Genomic DNA, 18013 nt, shown 5'->3' with positions numbered 1-18013 from the left:
TATTTTTAGGACTATGCCAGTCTTGCTAATGTTTTTCTGAAAGCTTTTAAGATCAATTACTTAAAGGCTATAAATGCTTCAGGTTAAGTCCAAATGCAATTTGAATAAGATGCCCCTCTGCTTAAAGGCATATCAGTGATATTAACATTCAGTAACATTGCACATTTCCCCGCTGTGGGACTAATAAAGGATTATCTCTTCTTATCTTAAATTAAGAAGATTCAAATGGAAATGTATTTGTTTCAATATGAAACATGTCTGAAGTGTTTAGGTTGAAACGTTTTAAAATACAAATAGTTGCAAGTTTGAGAACCCCTGGCCCAGATCATATGGATCTCACAAATACATATGTTATGTCATTTTTTGCTCGTTTTCAAGGGGAAGGTGATGTCATGTGTTGAAATCCCCAGGCTATTATTAAAGTTGAAATGTGCAAATGGAGACGGCCATAAAAACGGTAGAATCAATATATGAAAAGTGTGCAATGTGTGGTCTCAGTGCCGTGCACTAATGCGCCCTGACCTCTAAATTGTGACCTATGCATATCTAATCCTCTCATTATGTTCATCCTTTCCCCCTAATCCCTCCGTCCCTCGCTCTTGTCCGTCTGTCCAGGTATCTGCTGCCAGTGACCTCCCAGTTCATCATGAAGTGGCCTTCGTCCAGCTTTGGCCGCATCTCCTCGGCAGTGCCACGCTCACGCAGCCTTTTCGCCGCCAGGATGGGCCACTTCTGAGGTCACCCGTGGCAACCCTGGCTTACGACACCTCGCCTTTTGACCTCAACCTCCCTGCCCTGACTCTCACCCAGCCAAAACTCCGATCTCAGCAAGTCCGGTACGGATCTGAATTCGAGGCAGCTCTGGACGCCGGCAGGAGCCTCAACCTGGGCCAAATCCCCCCCCACTGGAAGACCAACAAAGAAAGGCCGGAGGATTTGGGATTGCTAAAGGGCCTTGTTCAGTTTCGATTATGTTGGACCAGCGTAGACCAGCAGACCACCAGTACCCTCGACCCCCTACCTTTAACCCCAGTAACACCAGACAATGGGTTTACCCCTCTTTTCTCATTGTAATTGCTGTATTATACCTACTCACTGTACAGTTACAAGTCATGGTACTGTAAAAAGAAAGAATAACAAATACTAAACAATGCAAGGATTATTTATTTATGTACTTACTTATTTTGTAAGGTATTTCATGAATGCAGTGAATGCTGATGCAGAATGCAGATATGGAATGATATCAACAAAAGCTATCCATTGTTTGAGAAAGTGGATGTAAAAAACAACAAAAAGCTTATTTTTGCTGCCTGTAATCAGTTATTTTATGTCTGAATTTTTATTTATTTCATAACTTATATCAAAGACTTTGTTTATAAAATCAACAGTCACTTTATGTTCCAGTTTTTACAGTAGAGAGGTGGCGCCCAGAGAGCTCAAAACATTTTGAATGCTTCATGTTTTAGCTGTGTGATATTAAGTGCATCACTAGTAAGCGACACAACGTTTTTAGAATGTCAAAGTAGTAAAGCCTCTTTGCCTCTTTAGAGAACGAGCTGGCTTTGACGCCACAGCGCCACAAGAGCCAAACTTAAGTCTTAAGAGAGCACCCGGTTTCCTAATATGCACTTTGCAGTACGTCACAGAAAGAGGATGAAGGTGGGTGCACATTAAGAGTAGTGTTTGCATGCCTAGATTTTAGTCCCTCACCCCAGATGTAGTGGCTAGACGGAGGAGCTGCGTTTGGAATATACTTGAAGTTTTGTGTTGTCATTAATTATTGTGTCTTTGTATCGGCTTCGCTCAGAAGGAGACACTTCGCTTTCGGATTTGTCGTCTGGAGTACGGATGCGTTAAAGATAATAAGGATGTGCCGCATCGCTTACAGATTGTGCGGCAACGTCGAATGACTCGGCTCACCAGCTCAAATGTTCTGTACTGTAACGGCGGCGGTTTGCCTGGGACGAGCAGCTGCAGCCTTTTTTTTTTTTTTCCTGTAGGTACAAGTGCCAGGGAGATCGTGGATGTGCCAATAATAAGCACATCTACTCCATGTGTTCAGTTTTATTTAAGGTTAATATGTCAAACTACTGCAGGACCTCAGTTAAATACAGTGTTAAATGTTGATAGGGAGAAAGGAAGTGTTATATGTTTAGTAGTTTACTGTGTACTACCCCATGAGATGATACTAGACGTTTTAAAGATGGTAGTCTGTCAGCAGCGTGTGCGATACAGTGCAGTGTGCATTTTATAACATCAATCCAGACTAACAGGTGTGGCAGCAACGCTGTGCTAAATCTGCTCAAACTTAATTCTTCCCCCATATAGACTGAAACATCACCTCACTCACAATGCCAAATATTTTTTTATTTTGCCTGGTTTTATTTGTGTTACAGTATTTAAGAGTAGTACTTTTTCATTGGAGATAGGAGATTTTTAATTTTACATAGCAATAAAATGTTTAAACAAACACATTTTTTCTCTCTTTGTCATTTGCTTTCTTGGTCTTGTTCACACTGCAGACTGTTTTCATGTCCGTTTATAAAACGGGTAGTTCAAATCAAGCAATCTGATTGGTTTACAGCCGTGATATAATACCCACATACCACTGCTGCGACGTCTAATTCCTTTGCACTTTCAGTATCACTCTGCATCTGAGGAAAAACCTTAGACTGAAGGTCTTTGCACACCAAGTCCTTATTTTTCATATGCGTTTTTTAAAAAAATGTTACGCATAGAAACCTTGCACACAGAGTGCTTTGTATTTTATTATTTTTTTGCAAAAGTTTGCAATACAAGACAACACTGAAATAATTTCGTAGGTGTGAATGACATTAACAAAAAGCTATCGTTTAGCTGCCTAGAGCACAACCACTACTGTCTAATCTTTCGTACATCCTTTGTTTTGCGACCATCCAAGCTGTTCTGCAATCACCTGCCACCAACTATCTTTAAATTCTGCATCTCTGTATTCTTTAATTTCTTTATCGTAAAGTGCTTTGTGCTGGGAGACGTGAATCTGATGACATTCTGGATGATGACGTTTGCACAGACGGTGGCTCTTAGTTGTCAAACCATCCTCTTTTTCCTTTTGAAGGATGCGGAAAAAACGCAGAAAATTGAACCTGTTTCGAAAACTTGAATGACTAAAGTTTCGGAGCCGGTGTGTTAACGTAACTGACACATTGTGAGGTTGTATTTATTTTTAAAAGTGCAACAATTTCGGATGAAAAATACAGCATTGGTGTGCAAAGGCCTTTAATGTGTTGTCATGGTACCTCAGCGACAGGATCACGGGGACTCACTACAGCCGACCCGGGACGGGTTACAGATACAAAGTACCAAAGTTAGCTGCTAAAACCTGTTACAAAATGGAAACATTAACTTCTATGGAGGATTGAGCAGTTCCCATCTCCAGAAAAAACCCGCTAAACAACATGCAGTAAAGAAGAGGTTCCACAATGTTGCCCAGAATATGCAATCAAGCAGGAACGCAGCAGAAATACACTCACCACTGCCTCCGCCGCACAACGATTCAGAAGCTATCTGATGCGGGTTTTGAACACCAAGGACGCTGGAAGTCAGTCAGAGGTCCCCCCTCTTCCAGCGTCCCTGCTTGACACCAGAGAGATTATGGCCGTAAGTGGATTGGCAACCAAAAATTGGGGACCGGAGAAAAGTGGAGCAACATCCTCGCCATGCCAAACAACGCACCTCCACGTAACAACAAAAGGCAATTATTGCCTGCAATGCAACGGACAGCTGATTGTGTCGAGACAGGAAATGAGGACAGACAAGGGACGTTGTGGTTATTTGGTATATCCTTTAACCATTCAGCTACCAGGACGTCACGTTATTAAAATATGAACTGCTTTTATTAAGAATCATTGTGTTGTTGCGTAAAAGCTAATGAGAAAAAATGCAGCACAGACTGAGTCACGTTCAAGGGAACTATCGCAAAAAGTTTATAATAGCCTATAAACTTATTATTCAGCTCTTTCTGCAGAATTATGCAGCCCATTAGAAAATGTTCTGTTACAATACACCAAGTAGCACTTGGGTACCTGAGATAGTATCGATAGTAGTAGGACCTCTGATGCAAATAAACAGGCAAAATCAAGCGGAACTAATTAGAAACATTGAATTTAAGTGCTGTCGATCTCTAATGGGTTTTAAAACTTCCTGTCCACCTGATATCCGTTACTGGAGCAGCTCTCGGCCTATCTGGGTCAGCCTCTGAGTGATATCACGTTTCACAGCAGAGCCGGTGGACAGGTGACACCCCTGAACTGTCACTCGCCTTCCGAATCGAGAGTGTGTACCCAGCAGCCCTTTTCTTGTCCCATCTTGACCCGAAAGCCGCAGCCCTGCACGGATGATCGTTTGTGCGCGCACGCCTACTCTCAAGAAGAACGAAGTCGGTTTTATTTAGACCCGTAACAGCAGAATGGCGTACGGGTTCTTGTGACCTTTCCACCCCTCCGTCCCTCTCGCCTGCACCTCTTTCTGTCAGCAGAAGAGGTGCGGGGCCGTGACCTTGAGGCTCACGAGTCTCCGCCTTGGCCGCGGCCCCTGCAACCAGAAGAGAGCGGAGGCTGACAGTCTGGCGCTGCGACCCCGGCGTGCTGTCCAAAAATATCTCCCCCAGCAACGGGGGCAGCGCTGTTCTGTCCTGACCTTTCCCACTCGTCACTCTCCTCGGCCCCATCCCATCAATCGCTCCCTCCCTCGCTCCCCTACCTGAGATGCGTCCAGGCAGCTTTGCAGCCATTGTCCAGCCTTTTTCTTTTTTTTTTTTTTTCTTTTTTAAATCAACACCCAGATGACCCAGTTTCAGGGCCCTGAGCCGACCTCTCCGGCTTGGAGAGTAAAAAAGCGACTGGGAGCTGTGTGAGAGGTGGATGGTTCAGATGAGATAAGGAAGCAGACACACACACACACACACACACACACACACACACACACACACACACACAAGCTCTCGCAGCAAACACAGATGGCCGAGCCTCAAAAAAAAATCTGCTTTTTCTGTGTGCTCTTAATCCACTATTCCAAATGACATGGAGGGAAAAGAGCAGTGTGATTTGTTCTGTAATTATGACTGGCTGAGTGAGGTGTCCAGAGGCTCGGATGACCTCCTTTCTCTCCAGTGAAGCTTTAAAAGTGGAGCCTGTAGTGGCTCGTGTGCTTTCAAATGACAAAAGTGACCTTTCTTATCAGACAAATATTGCCCGTGTACAGCCTGGGTATGAAAAAGTGTGTGTGTGTGCAGGATTACGTATCTGTCCTACCCACTGTGTGCTGTATGTGTGTGTGTACTGTATGTTCACATATGTTCACTGCTGTGTTTTATTAGTTTTCCAGGCCTCACACCTGCCTCTGTGTCCTGACATTTGTGTGTTTTTGTATGTATCCTCAAAGGGACACATTCAGTGACACCCGCTGCAATGCATTATCTGCGGTGCCTCGTTTACAACATCTTTGCTCTCAGCAGGGGTTCTGCCTGTAACTGACACATAAACCAACAGATAAACACATGCACACCGAGAAGCCTGGATGGTCTTCACTCAGCCGGTCCCAGTGGCTCCGGTTATTTACCGACTGCGAACACCATTTCTGTTTACTCTGCAGCACATTTTAATTTTCTAAGCACAGCAAAGTCTTAACTAAAATGTATTTTGCTAGTGAGTGGACATTTCAGGCAGGGTGTAAAATGAATAAAATGTATTTTATGGTTGTTTGTTTATTTGTTTAATTCACATGGCTGCTGTATTTCATTTAAATACTCATAAGAGAGTAACATAATTAGGGGATAAAGTCTTATTAAGATGATGAAGTTTTCTCGTAGGCCTGAATTTGGACTAATGCAGAAATGATGAGTCCACTAATTCATTAGTAGATCATCATAAAATCAATAAAGATCTCGCATAATCAGTTTTTTAAGTCATTTATCAAGCTAAAATGACAAACATTATCTAGTATCAGCTTCTCAAACGTGGACTGTCGGTTAGACCTGTGGTTCCCACATGCCATGAATCACTAGAATTACCACCTCGCAGTTTTATGCTTCCGCCAACCAGTCAAGTTGCAGTTTACATCCATGTCTGTCCAAAATGTCAACACTTCATCATTTTATCCTATTTGTGTGAAATTGTCTGAATTCTTGAGTTATGGCCAAAAACGGGATTTTTGAGGTCACAGTGACCTTGAAGTTTGACCTTTGGCTGCGTATACATCTTTGCTGCCGCGACAAAAAAAAAAAAAAAATCACAAAAGACAAATAGTAGTTACTGGATGTTACTTCAGTTGTGTAAATATGAGAACTGCAAGGAGAGGAAGAGGAAGTGAGACGGCGCCTGGACATGACCGGATTATCATTTTATTTTATAAAAATGCAGCGCAGTCACGATACAGACATTTCATACACCAGACGCAATATAACACAGACCTGCCGATGCGCATTCAACCCGCGTTGGACCCGTTCATATGAGTCAGCCGTCACTCTGTTTACACACTAGTTTAGTTTACAAACACACACTTCATGATCCAAGAAAGCTTTTGTGACACGTCTACTCTTCAGTCCATTTACTCGCATGCTTCCCCCCCTCTCTCTCTCTAGCATAAATGCATACATCTATATTTAAATCAAAGTCTGCATTTTTTCAGTACTATAATCCTCCAATTCGCCATGGTAAATTAGTTTTTAAACTGTATTTTTGGATGCTCCAGGGCTTTTTTGGACCTTCCAGCATAATATGACTTTTGACCCTGAGCTCTTCTTTCAGACATTCAAGTTTAGAGCTGAAACAATTGGTCGATGAATCGATAAGCTGACTGACAGAAATCAATCTGCAGATATTTTGATAATCAATTAAGGGTTCCAGTCAGTTTTTCAATCAGCTATGGAAAATATTTGCTGGTTCCACCTTTTCAAATGTGAGAATTTGAAGCTTTTCTTTGTCCTATATGATAGTAAACTGAATATCTTTGGCTCTTGGACAGTTTCTCGGACAAAACAAGACCAGCAAGACCAGGAAGACCTATAGGCCTCCTCGGGCTCTGGGATATTATAATGAGCATCTCTATATTATCTGATATTTTATAGACTGATCGTTTAATTGATAATCTGCAGTTTAATCAATAATGAAAAAGTCTAAAAACCAGTTGAGATTGTCTCTCCAAGATTTGAATAAATGATTTAATTACATTTGTGGTATCAGATTATGATCCAAACATACAAAACACAGTTAAAAACAGTGCATATTTCCCTGATGAAACTTGTTACTCGTGATCCACACCTACATCTCATCGAAACCATGGTGACAGCATGCACGTTTGTAGCTTTGCACGCGCACACACACAGAAAGTGCTGGATACAGAGCTAATTCAAGGTGATGTGTGTTTATTCATGCAGAGGTCATCACATTTTTGTCTTTCTTCAACAAGCACAAAAGGCTACATTAATCAACAAACTAACTAGGAAATGTTGCATCCTGCGTAATGGAAAAAGAAGAGTCTTTCATTAATTTGTTTCATGGCCAAACACACACACAATCACACACACCAATCATTGTGGATCAGCCTCCATACCCTTGGTTCGCCCTGTTTGAATTTTAATGGTGCTGGTTTGGTTTGCCTGAGTGTGAGTCCTCCAGTGTTTCTTCTTTGATCCACCCATCACCTATCTTGTTTTGTAGTTTTTTTTGTTTTTTTTACCTCTGTTTACCAGAGGCAGGGTTGCGCTGAACGATCGTGCTTTTCAGCTCTGCTTTCATATTCACATATTAACACACTTTCACACCTGGGAGCTGTGCAGTGACCGCTGGCTGCTGTTTGGCTGCAAAGCGGTCACATGACGTCTCACGGTGGTCGTTGCTTGAAGGGGGCCAGCGAGTTCCTCGTTCACCTTCCTTGCCAGATTTTTTTTTTTCACACTCTCACACATATAAATCTAAAACCAGTGACCTTCTACCTCTAAACCCACTTCACTAACCTTTATGGACCCGTCGACCCCTGGCTATAGGCGCGCTTCTATACGCAGAGCCGCCGAATCCGACTGCACTGCACCACTTCCAAATGTTAACCTTGGGTTTCCAACACTCAAGGAGCCTACTGTACTTTGTTCCAGCCACAGGGGGTTATAGATGAGCACAGTTCTGCATATGGCCATCATTCACAGCCCCGGGCTCCCCCTGAGTGTGTGTCTTGAGTGCGTGTAACAAATGGAGCCGAGCAGTAAAGGTATTAATGTGAAGGAACGAGCCCTGTGGTGGAAGTGCAGCAGGAAGTCACTTTCCCTCCCATCTGGCCCCTAACAAGATGGAGAGGAGCAGGCAGGTGTGAGCGGTGGTCTGCACCTCCGCTGGCTGGATTAGCACTTCTGATGAGAGAGAAGAGAGGAGGGCGACGCTCGGCATACGGCTGTCATTCTCTCTCCATCCCCTCCATCGTACATCTCCTCGCCTCCTCTGTGATCACTGCTCTCTGTCCCCTCACTCTGCAGTGAAGTGTGAGAGGGGAGACTCAAAATGAGAATAAATGAGGTGTGGGGAAGAGCATTCGGGCAGTGTGCCTGTTTTGTGCACATGTGTGTGTGTGTGTGTGTGTGTGTGTGTGCTGTACCTGCCTACTATCGTGTTCAGATCTCTTCCTCTAGCTGGAGTGTCTAGCTCTGGAGCCAAAAGACCGTCCGGGGACTCTTCATCCACTTGCTGCCGAGCGCCCCAGGGGATAGATTGAGCCTTGCAGGCTGGGATATTATCAATACAGCCCCTCCAGGCAGCCTGGGAGACAGGAGACGGAGCCACTGACTCACTCTGCCTATTAGTCGACTGCTGAGCATCGGTGTTGGGTGGGGGGGGGGGCGAACAGCTGGTTTGACTGGAGCTTCTGCCAAACAGATCTCCATCTTTGCCTCACCCATACCTGCTCAGTCGTTCCCGACTCGCCTCGTCTATGTTTCCCTTCTTCATCCTTCATGTCCCTCCTCTGGCCTTCGCTCCTTCTCTCACAGGTCTCTCTTTATAATCTCCACGCCATTATTCCGTTCTTTTCCCCGCTCATTCTCGCGCCCTTTGACGGTGCCACGGTGCGCCCTGCTCTCGCGCTCCCGTAAATTAAACGTGCCCTAGCTCTTTTTAAAAGTGTCGCTCCTCTGTATTTTAAATCTCCATCTCCACTTTGTTTTGCAGTTCTTTGATATTCCATTTGTGTAATGAGGAGGTTGACCTTGTATTTGCATTTCTGAAAAATTGCTAATAGTGGAAGCCGTCCACGTGTTGAACGGAAGCCAAAGAACTCAACATGAGATTTCTCTGGGAAAATGATTTTTAATACACTCATTGTCTGGTCCAAAATCTTCCAACGAAATAAGAAGATTCAGATGTGAACGGATGAAGACACATATCTCAGCATGTCCCAGTAAGGATTTATGGGTAATAGATGCATCACTCGCTGAGATACTGTCTAATGTTCAACATTTGGTCGTTTGTTTTTTTTAGTTTTCCTCTCTGCTGCCAGCTACACAAATGCCAAATCACTCCCAATCTTCCCTTTAACCTTGATGATTCACAGGGACAGATCTCTGGCCGATCTGCTCTCAGCGCCTGCACGAAGGAAACTGGAGAAACCCTCAACAGAAACCACAGCTCTGGTCTCTGGAGCCAGCAACCATTTTGCATCCCTCTCAGATGGTTTAAACAGCCGTAACATGTGACCTCATCTTTTTTTTCTTCTTCTCGAAAACAAGAGGAATTTAAAAAACGGTGACCCTGCGAACCCTCTTAAAAACTGCCAGCTTTTTCCCCTCCGACGTCTGCAATCCTTTTCGCCTTTCTGACTCCACTTCACGTGTCTCGACTGTCTCGGTTACGGCTCCCCAGTTCCATTTTGTCCAAGCCATTATCCTGCAACAATAAGCCGGACACAGGTCACCGGTGTTAATGACCCCTCTGGTGATCCTTTGGATGTCCAGGAACTCGCTAGTAAAGTGAAGACAAACATGTCTGGTGTGGTAAATATCCCAGAGTGACTCACAAAAAGAGTTTTCCCCCCCACATCTCATGACTGCAAGAGCATGATCCCAAAAAAAAATCCTGCGCATACGTCTGCAGTCACATTGTGATTTGTTAGTTTGCGTAACTCCTCTCACAGCGTGGACATATTGCGGTGTTCTGCCTCACAGCGTTTCGCTCACTTAGACTAAATTCAGGACTTATTTTTAAACTGGAGAGGCTAAATAGTATGGTTTGGCGAGATTAGACTCCCCAGATTTAGTGAGAGATTTGTGAGTCAGACGTGTTGTGTGTGCATTTATTTTTTTGGAGTGTTTATACATGTGTGTGCGTGTGTGCTCACTGTGTGTATTGTGTATTTAGGCAAATCAGTTTGTTTGTGTTTCACTGGCAGTGTGGCAATTTTGCATGAAATCACTTTAGTAAATATAGCTGTTATCTTGCTCCCATTATGTCTCAGAAAGCCAGTCTTTTGAAGCTGACATTTTAAATATACCTACCCACAGGAAGATGCGCACCACTCAAGGTCCCTCAAACTTCTGTTTCCTTTCAGCCGTGGTGAAACTTGCGTCGCAGCTGCTCGAAATACTTTTGAAGTTGAGGTGGGTTCATCAAAGTAGCTTACGCAAATGGATGACTAACAAACAAACTTTCTTTCAAATGTAAGGCTGACGTTAATTACCCTAGGTACTCAATGGGTGCAAATTGTTCTAGAGTATCTGCAGCTTTTCAGCAGCTGAACAAGCTCAGTTTTCGATAATTAGTGGAGCATTCTCACAGCCTCTGAAACTGGAAATAATTGGCTCCTCAGACTGTGTCTGCAGCTCTCAGCTTGTACGGCTTCATCTTTGAACCTGATGCCTTGCCTGCGCTACGTCACGACGATGATAATTGACATTATCGCCATGAAACAGCACACATGTTGAACACCTAAAAAGTTCTGTACAATTACTTAATACCAGGGTGTGATTTGCCGCGGGGGATGGGTCTATATATCCCTGCCTCTGCTGAGTTATTTTTATCCCCGGTGGGGACAAAATGTATCCCCCCCCCCCCCCCCTCATAGTGATTAATACTACTTCACCAATAGACCATATAACATACCTAAAATAAAAACATTTTTTAAGTAGACACCAAAATGAGCCAGGGGATTAAAGTGGGGGGTCAATGGCCCCTTCTCCACTTCCTACCCCCTACTTCCGACACCCTAGCTCGGACCACACCCATCTTCAAACTCACCCTTCACTTTGATCTCAGCTACACACCTGTACATTTTCGTGACTACGTCTTGGACGGTTGTGACGCTGTCGCTGAGACAAAATCTGTCCACAGACAGAAATATAAACACCTGGCAAAGAACTCAAAACTACTTCTGTGGTAGTTCCCGCTGCAGTAGGAGTCTCCAGAACCACATTGTGCCATGATGACACACACACACAGACTCACAAGGTGGAAACAATACCAGCGTCGCTGTTGCGGCTGGTAAATATATCTAAGTAAGGTGATGCAACGTGGATTCCGTAAAGATCACATCCAATTACCGACATCTTCTCTGCATACCTTTTCTGTTCTTTGCTTTCTAGGTGAGAGGTGAGCTCTAACATAATGTACCTATGTGTCTAACATCGGTACCCAACATGGCAGCGACAACAGACATTGTCAGAAGTCACGTGACTGCAAGTCAGCTATAGCTGTTGGTTTTTATTTTATTGTTATTAGCTTTAAATTAGGGCTGTCAAAGTTAACGTGATAACGCAAATTTGTTTTAATGGCACTAATTATTTTAACGCTTTAATGCAGTCGATCTTTCGGAGGTTGTGGCCGGTTCAGTTTTAAATGTAGATTGAAGATACTGGCATCATATAAGACTAGAAAACATAAAGAATCCATTGGTACCAACCATGTCATACTAGTTTGTCGAGGTAATGACATTGATCAAATATAAAACAGCAAAAAGCATCAGCCCCCTTTAGTCATTGTTGGTGATTAATTGTGTCACATTCATTTCAATATTTTATGAGATTTTTGGTATCTACATGATGGATTTTAAGTTATTTGCTATTTGAAATGTTAGCAAATATGTAGGCCTATTTTCAGCCAAATAAGTATATATCAGGGCCTGTGCCATAAAGCTAATACGATGTTATCCGGCTAAGAGTGGTTATTATTAAAGATCGAATCAAATCAATTTCTGTACTTTTAGCTTTTAAATATCTTCAAATATGTGATCTGGGGCCAACCACTTTCTCAGGATGAAATTACAAAATATTTTTGTTTTTATTATGGCCAGATAGAAGTTTCAAACCACCTGTTAAAATGCACCAGAATACAGGAAATGACATCTACCCAAACCCCGCCCCTTTAGATTGTCCCACCCACATTTCCACTGCTTCCTCCGCCCATGCGATACTCTAATAGTTATTCATTATGTTTAGTTACAATCTGCTCAAAGAAAATTAAGCCATTAACTGTATTTTTTTAATATTTTTATCTCGACATTGAAGGAGGCTCAATATAGCCATCAGTCTAATTACTACTTATTTATATTACAACATCAACAACCAACAACACTGGAGCAGTTTAACTCTACTAATTACTGACATAATGGACACGGGCTATATTTCAGCCTTCAAATGAACTGTCATACACACACACTGAAACTTATACTTAAGATGATAAATTAATGGCATTGCTGTTTTGGTAGACAATGAATATTTTACACCAGTAATCTAGTGACACTACGGCTTAGTGAGAACTCGTGCTGATGCAACACATGAGAAAGTATTAAAGGATAAGTCTGGTGATATTTTTGTCAACTAATCCCATGAGAATACCAAAACCCACAAAGATTTGATCCTACTATTAAGTATTTTCTGTGTGATGTAGCTTACTGTAGCTTATTCCTCTTTGCCATAGAGCTTAAAACATACTGTTGCACTCTCATTACCATGAACACAGTTTATTTCGTGCATATCCCACATGCAATGTCTCACTGCCTTAAATACTCACTTGAGCACCAAATGTGTATCAATCCGCAGTTGAAAATAGTCCCCAGCAAATCTACTTTTTACTCCTGTTTGAGTAACGTTAGTTAGAAACTACAGTTCCCAGCTGTTTTAGGACATTACTGAGCTATTTGTAAAAATTAAAGCATATATTTATGACCCATTTTTTAAAGATTTACATCTTCAGTAGGAATTTGAGGCAGATTATAAGGAATTAATAATAATTTCACAAAAATCTGAATGCAAATGGTTAGAAAGGAGTGTATGTTTAAGTACAGTACATGGGATTTATTACTTTGTTTTTGATTGAGGTATCGAGAATCATGGAATTTCATTGGTATTGGTATCAACTACTACAAATCTGGCATTGTGACATCCCTCTGATAGACATTGTCCATCTATATCTTTACATAGCGAATAGTTATTTGATGTTATATTAATGCTCTGGATATCATATAGAGCACCTTTAATGAAAAATATAAATACTGTATACTACATACGGTACCTGTACGTTTTGAGGGACACCGAAGATGAGTAGGTGTTTAAATCTACTCAGTAATTTAGGAGTCCATATGGATACGATGCCAAATGGGTAAGAGAGTCAGAACAACTACAGCCTGGGGGTCCGGAGTGAACCTCTATCAGCTGTAAGTGCAGATTTCTTGCGCGAGTCTGTCACTGGAGGATGAATGACCGGATTAATAACCTATTTCTGTTCTCTTTTGTCATCGAGGAATATATGCACTTGGGCTATGGGCTCTGCAGCTCTAGGAAGTAGGAAGTGAAAAGTCCTGGTTTGTGGAGTTTTGCTGCAGAACTTCAAATGCAGGCGAGTGTGACGAGGAGGGGAAAAAAAAAAGCGTGCAAAGGGAAACATTTCAACTTGATTTTAAAATGAGCATCCCTTTGCTGTGCAATAATTTCAAAGGCCTCGCGCAGATGTAAACGTTACAGATCACCAGGGGTTTTCAGGGGCTTCAAACTCCCATGATGGTGGGAGGCAAAGAGAGAGAGAGAGCTGCCTTGAACCTTGAACCGCGCTCTTCAAATGCATGCATTGATGGATAATTAATCCCAATCGTCTTCTTTCTTTTTATCTTTGTGAATCACCAAATGCAGGCGGCACTAGTTTCACTATTTAAGTAGGAAAAAGAAAAGTCTCAGAGAGAGACACTGAGACAAACAGTTGGCTTTCTCTGACAGACAGACCGAGAGACAGATGGGTAGCAAAAGATTTTTTTTTTAGGGGAGAAGAAAACACGCCAATACACAAGTAATAAGCATGACTAGTACCCCGATGATGATGCCAGCACCAGACTCTGAGCATAAAACCCCACTTTGGTGTGTCATGTTTAAAAATCAAGTTGTGTGAAAATATCTCCATCCTCAGAATCAGAGCGAATCGCATGAACTCGGACAACTTCTAACCGGCTAACGGAGCTCCGACGGGGCCAAATATTAGCTGCTGCCATGGCAACGTCCCGCCGCGCTGCATCGGCTTTCTTCGAGGTGACAGGATCATGTATTTCCACCAGCTGGAGGACCGCTGCCACGTGTCACGTCGTGTGTTTGTGTGTGTTGACGTGTAGCGTCGTGTACTGAGCGTGTCGCTGACCTTCCGCAGTGTCAGTCAAGCTGGGGAGCACGGAGGGAGTGGGAGGGACAGATAGACAAAGATGGTTTGAAAAGCTGTGCTAAAGAGTCATTAGAGGTCATTCAGAAGGTACAGAGAAGCGTTTGTTACATTAATGGCAAACTTTGGCCTCTTCAGACCTCAAAACCTCGACAAGTGATTGAGTTTGAGCTAAAAATGTTGCTCTTTTTAATCCAGTGTGTTCTTTATCTCTCATCTGTTTGCTACTGTGACATGAAATGGGTTTGCTATATATGGTTATTAAGGACACATTTCTGGACACTAGAGTTACACAGTGGAAGAACCTTTTCTAGACGTATTATTCATCACTGTAAATGTATCTTTTTGATAATATCCTCATTGTTACACAACATAGAAAGACGAGAGACTCCTAGATGATCTAACAATACTTTAGGGTTATGTTATGGGCATCAGTTTCAGATATTTCTAATACATCTGTGAGGAATAATGTTTTTTTTCCAACTAGTTTGGTATGACTAATGGCTCTAAATACTACAGTACCCATGAGCTTCAGCTACTGTTGCTATAGAGAAGAAGCCAGTCAGAGGCGTGAATTAAATGCATCCAAAACTGATCACAAATCTGAAATTGAACTGATTTATACACTAAATCTACATCAGGTGTGAAGAATAAACTTTAACTTCTGCTTATACATGCAACAGAACTTTAAGCTTGGTTATCGGATGTTTCAAACTGAAATGCACCTTGGGACTTGTAGTTAACTTCTTTCCTTACCACTTTTCTGTTCACAGACTTGTACGTTTGTACTTAAGTTATGTGTTGGGCATTGTCTGCTTTTATTAGAAAGACGGTATTAGCGTAATGAGGGAGAGAGAGAGAGGGATGAGAAATGACATGCAACAAATATCCTCAGTTGGACTCAAAAGAGGGACGTTGTGGTTCATGGTCAGCACCTTAACCCCAGGGCAACCCCGCTTACTACCGACATCCATGCTTCAAAAGTGCTCCAACTGCCGATAGCCCCAAAATAATCCCACCCATTTTGCGACACTATGAAGTCTTCTGAAGTCTGAATCACATTTTTTTTACTGCATTAAATTGTAGGAAACGTACATTTTGTCTTTTTTAAACTTGAGGTTGTACATATTTTTCAATGTCTCGAGAGATAGAAGTTAAATCTTTTACTACTCGTCAGACAAAACTTTAAAACACCGCCCAAACATCTGAAATAGCTCCGACATGTGACTACTGTCTTGCCCGTGGCTTCATATTAGATATGAATGTGTGCCTCGACGTGCGATTGTGCGTACCGAATTTGCATGTACACGAGTGTGTGTGCTGTGTCACTGGATTTCTGTGTCTGTTTCAGTGAGAACAACGTGCCCTCTCAGAGCAACTCAAAGTGGATGAGCCCGAGGGGCCCGTAGGGGTTGGTAAAAATAGCCCCGAGGCTGATTAGGAGCGAGGCGGCGGGGGGATTTTAAAAACCTGCTCATTACAGCACCTGTAAGGCCTCTTTAAGTAGCCCTTCTGCAGAGCCCAGCTGCTCACATCTGCCAGGAGCTGTTCGCCATGCCCGTAAACTCCTCTCACGCATCCTCCAGGGGCGGGACATCACAATGCAAGACGACGACGACGAATGGTGGATAAAAACTCTGGCCTCAATACATCCCCCAACACACGAAAAAAAAGTAACTTCATCTATGCTAAAGTGGCGTGCTGCTTGAATTTTTAATAACATCCTCATTTCGCGATTACCATTCTCCATATGGAACAGGAAAGTTTTACGTTTAACCTTCAAATTAAAAGACGAGCTTGATCAAATTTCCCTCCGTTTCCCGTATGGAGGCCATAAACGGTGCAAAAGCTGAGGAAAGTTTTATGGCCGACTGCATTCCCCGCACACCTAAATGAAAAACTGACACAGAAAATGACTTACTACTCCTTTAAAACAATAACACAAACAGCTCAACCATGGTTGATTAAAGTTGTCCTCTATAAAGGGTATACACACTCCCCGAGAGCGGTGCTTGGCGCCGTTATTGAACCAGCAATCTGTGGGGTCTGAAGAGGCTACGCCCCTCTGTCAAAGTACTGCTATGAAGTCTCAGCCTGCCCTAACCCCGGTTGACTCCCATCAGACCTCCTGCTGGGACAGTAAAACAAACGAACCCCCCACAGACAGGCTGTTTAGAAATGCGCTGTACTGAAGCCTGTCCCTGGATGCCTCTTGGAGGGAAAGACACAGGAAAAGACAGATACAGTAAGAAAAACAGAAAAGGCACTGCTTTTATCAACGATTACTAATGTGATCAAACAATTCTTGTTAACGCTAAATATCAAAAAAATGTTTTCACAAAACCGCGTTATGATGCCAGACGTTGAATTGTACCACTTAGTAGCAACACTTCATCAGTGATTCCGCTTCTGATGTTTGGACGTCGGTTGATGTCGGCTCTGTAAGGGAAATAGCTGGATATTTGGTTTCCTGGCATGAGTTTTGGCAAACAGCTGGGTTTGGATTCGGTTCAGGATGTGGTGGACTATTTGACGCTGCTGCCATGATTTCGGCTGTTTTTTCCAAGCATTTTAATTTTCCTTTTTAATTATTCCAATCCATGTGTTATCTCCACGTAGACACACACACCCTCGAAAATAAGGTTGAAGTGTTAGATTGCAGAACTCCCTTGGTCGAAATCAAAACATTTAGAAAGTAGTATTTTAACATTTTTATTTAATTTAACATTTCAGGCGATTGTGACAACACTTTGTTTTTGACAATATTAATCGGCTCATCTTTATGGTTTTGATGAAATACTCTTATTAGTTGTAATGTCTCCATATTAGGGGTGTAAGTGTACTGTTACAGAAGTCACGGTTCGGTAAAGAGTCAAAGACGGATGAACAATCCTCTTTTTGGGGACTGAGGTAGCATTTTGCCCACTGGCGACTTTTGGTAAACTATTTTCATTATAAAAAAATAAGGAACATTTCAAACACTTCTGTATCACACTGTACGAACGACGAATAAACACTTTCCCAAAAGGCAACAGGTGACAACAGGCTACAAAACTGAAAAGCATCTCTTATGCTATGAAACTGAAAAATACAAAATAAATAGAATAATAGAAAATAAAACTTGAATGTTTCAATTAGTTGTCATTGAATGTGTATTAGCATGTTGGATTTGTTTCCATTCACATACCCTACAACAGTGTAGCAGCTAGAGCTGCAACTTTAATTGATTAGTTATCAACTATTAAATTAATCGCCAACTATTTTGATAATCGATTCATCAGTTTGAGTTAAGAAAAAAGTCTAAATTCTCTGATTCCAGCTTCTTACATGTAAATATGTTCTGGTTTCTTTACTCCTCTATG

The 18013-nt window shown here is 42.3% G+C and overlaps 1 protein-coding gene and 1 long non-coding RNA gene across 7 annotated transcripts in view; one reads left to right on the top strand and one right to left on the bottom strand.

The window, feature by feature from the left end:
* The window catches only part of ttll7 (tubulin tyrosine ligase-like family, member 7), a 100742-nt gene extending 98661 nt beyond the window's left edge, over positions 1 to 2081 (top strand). For 4 of the 5 annotated variants that reach the window (XM_074635160.1, XM_074635157.1, XM_074635158.1 and 1 more), the window contains one exon: positions 616 to 2081. Coding sequence is in view for 2 of the 5 variants with exons in the window: in XM_074635157.1 (XP_074491258.1) it covers positions 616 to 736 (121 nt within the window). In the remaining 3 variants the exon portion in view is untranslated. The remainder of the gene's footprint in view (positions 1 to 615) is intronic. The other variant, XM_074635162.1, reaches the window with a different exon arrangement.
* LOC141767661 (uncharacterized) overlaps positions 1 to 18013 on the bottom strand; it is a 144532-nt gene that overhangs the window by 28006 nt on the left and 98513 nt on the right. The gene's annotated exons all lie outside the window — the stretch shown is intronic.

Source organism: Sebastes fasciatus, chromosome 5 (genome assembly GCF_043250625.1).
Source record: "Sebastes fasciatus isolate fSebFas1 chromosome 5, fSebFas1.pri, whole genome shotgun sequence".
In the NCBI taxonomy this organism is placed as follows: Eukaryota; Metazoa; Chordata; class Actinopteri; order Perciformes; family Sebastidae; genus Sebastes; species Sebastes fasciatus.
Note: the sequence above shows the minus strand (reverse complement) of the source record. Positions and strands in the feature narration are given on the sequence as shown.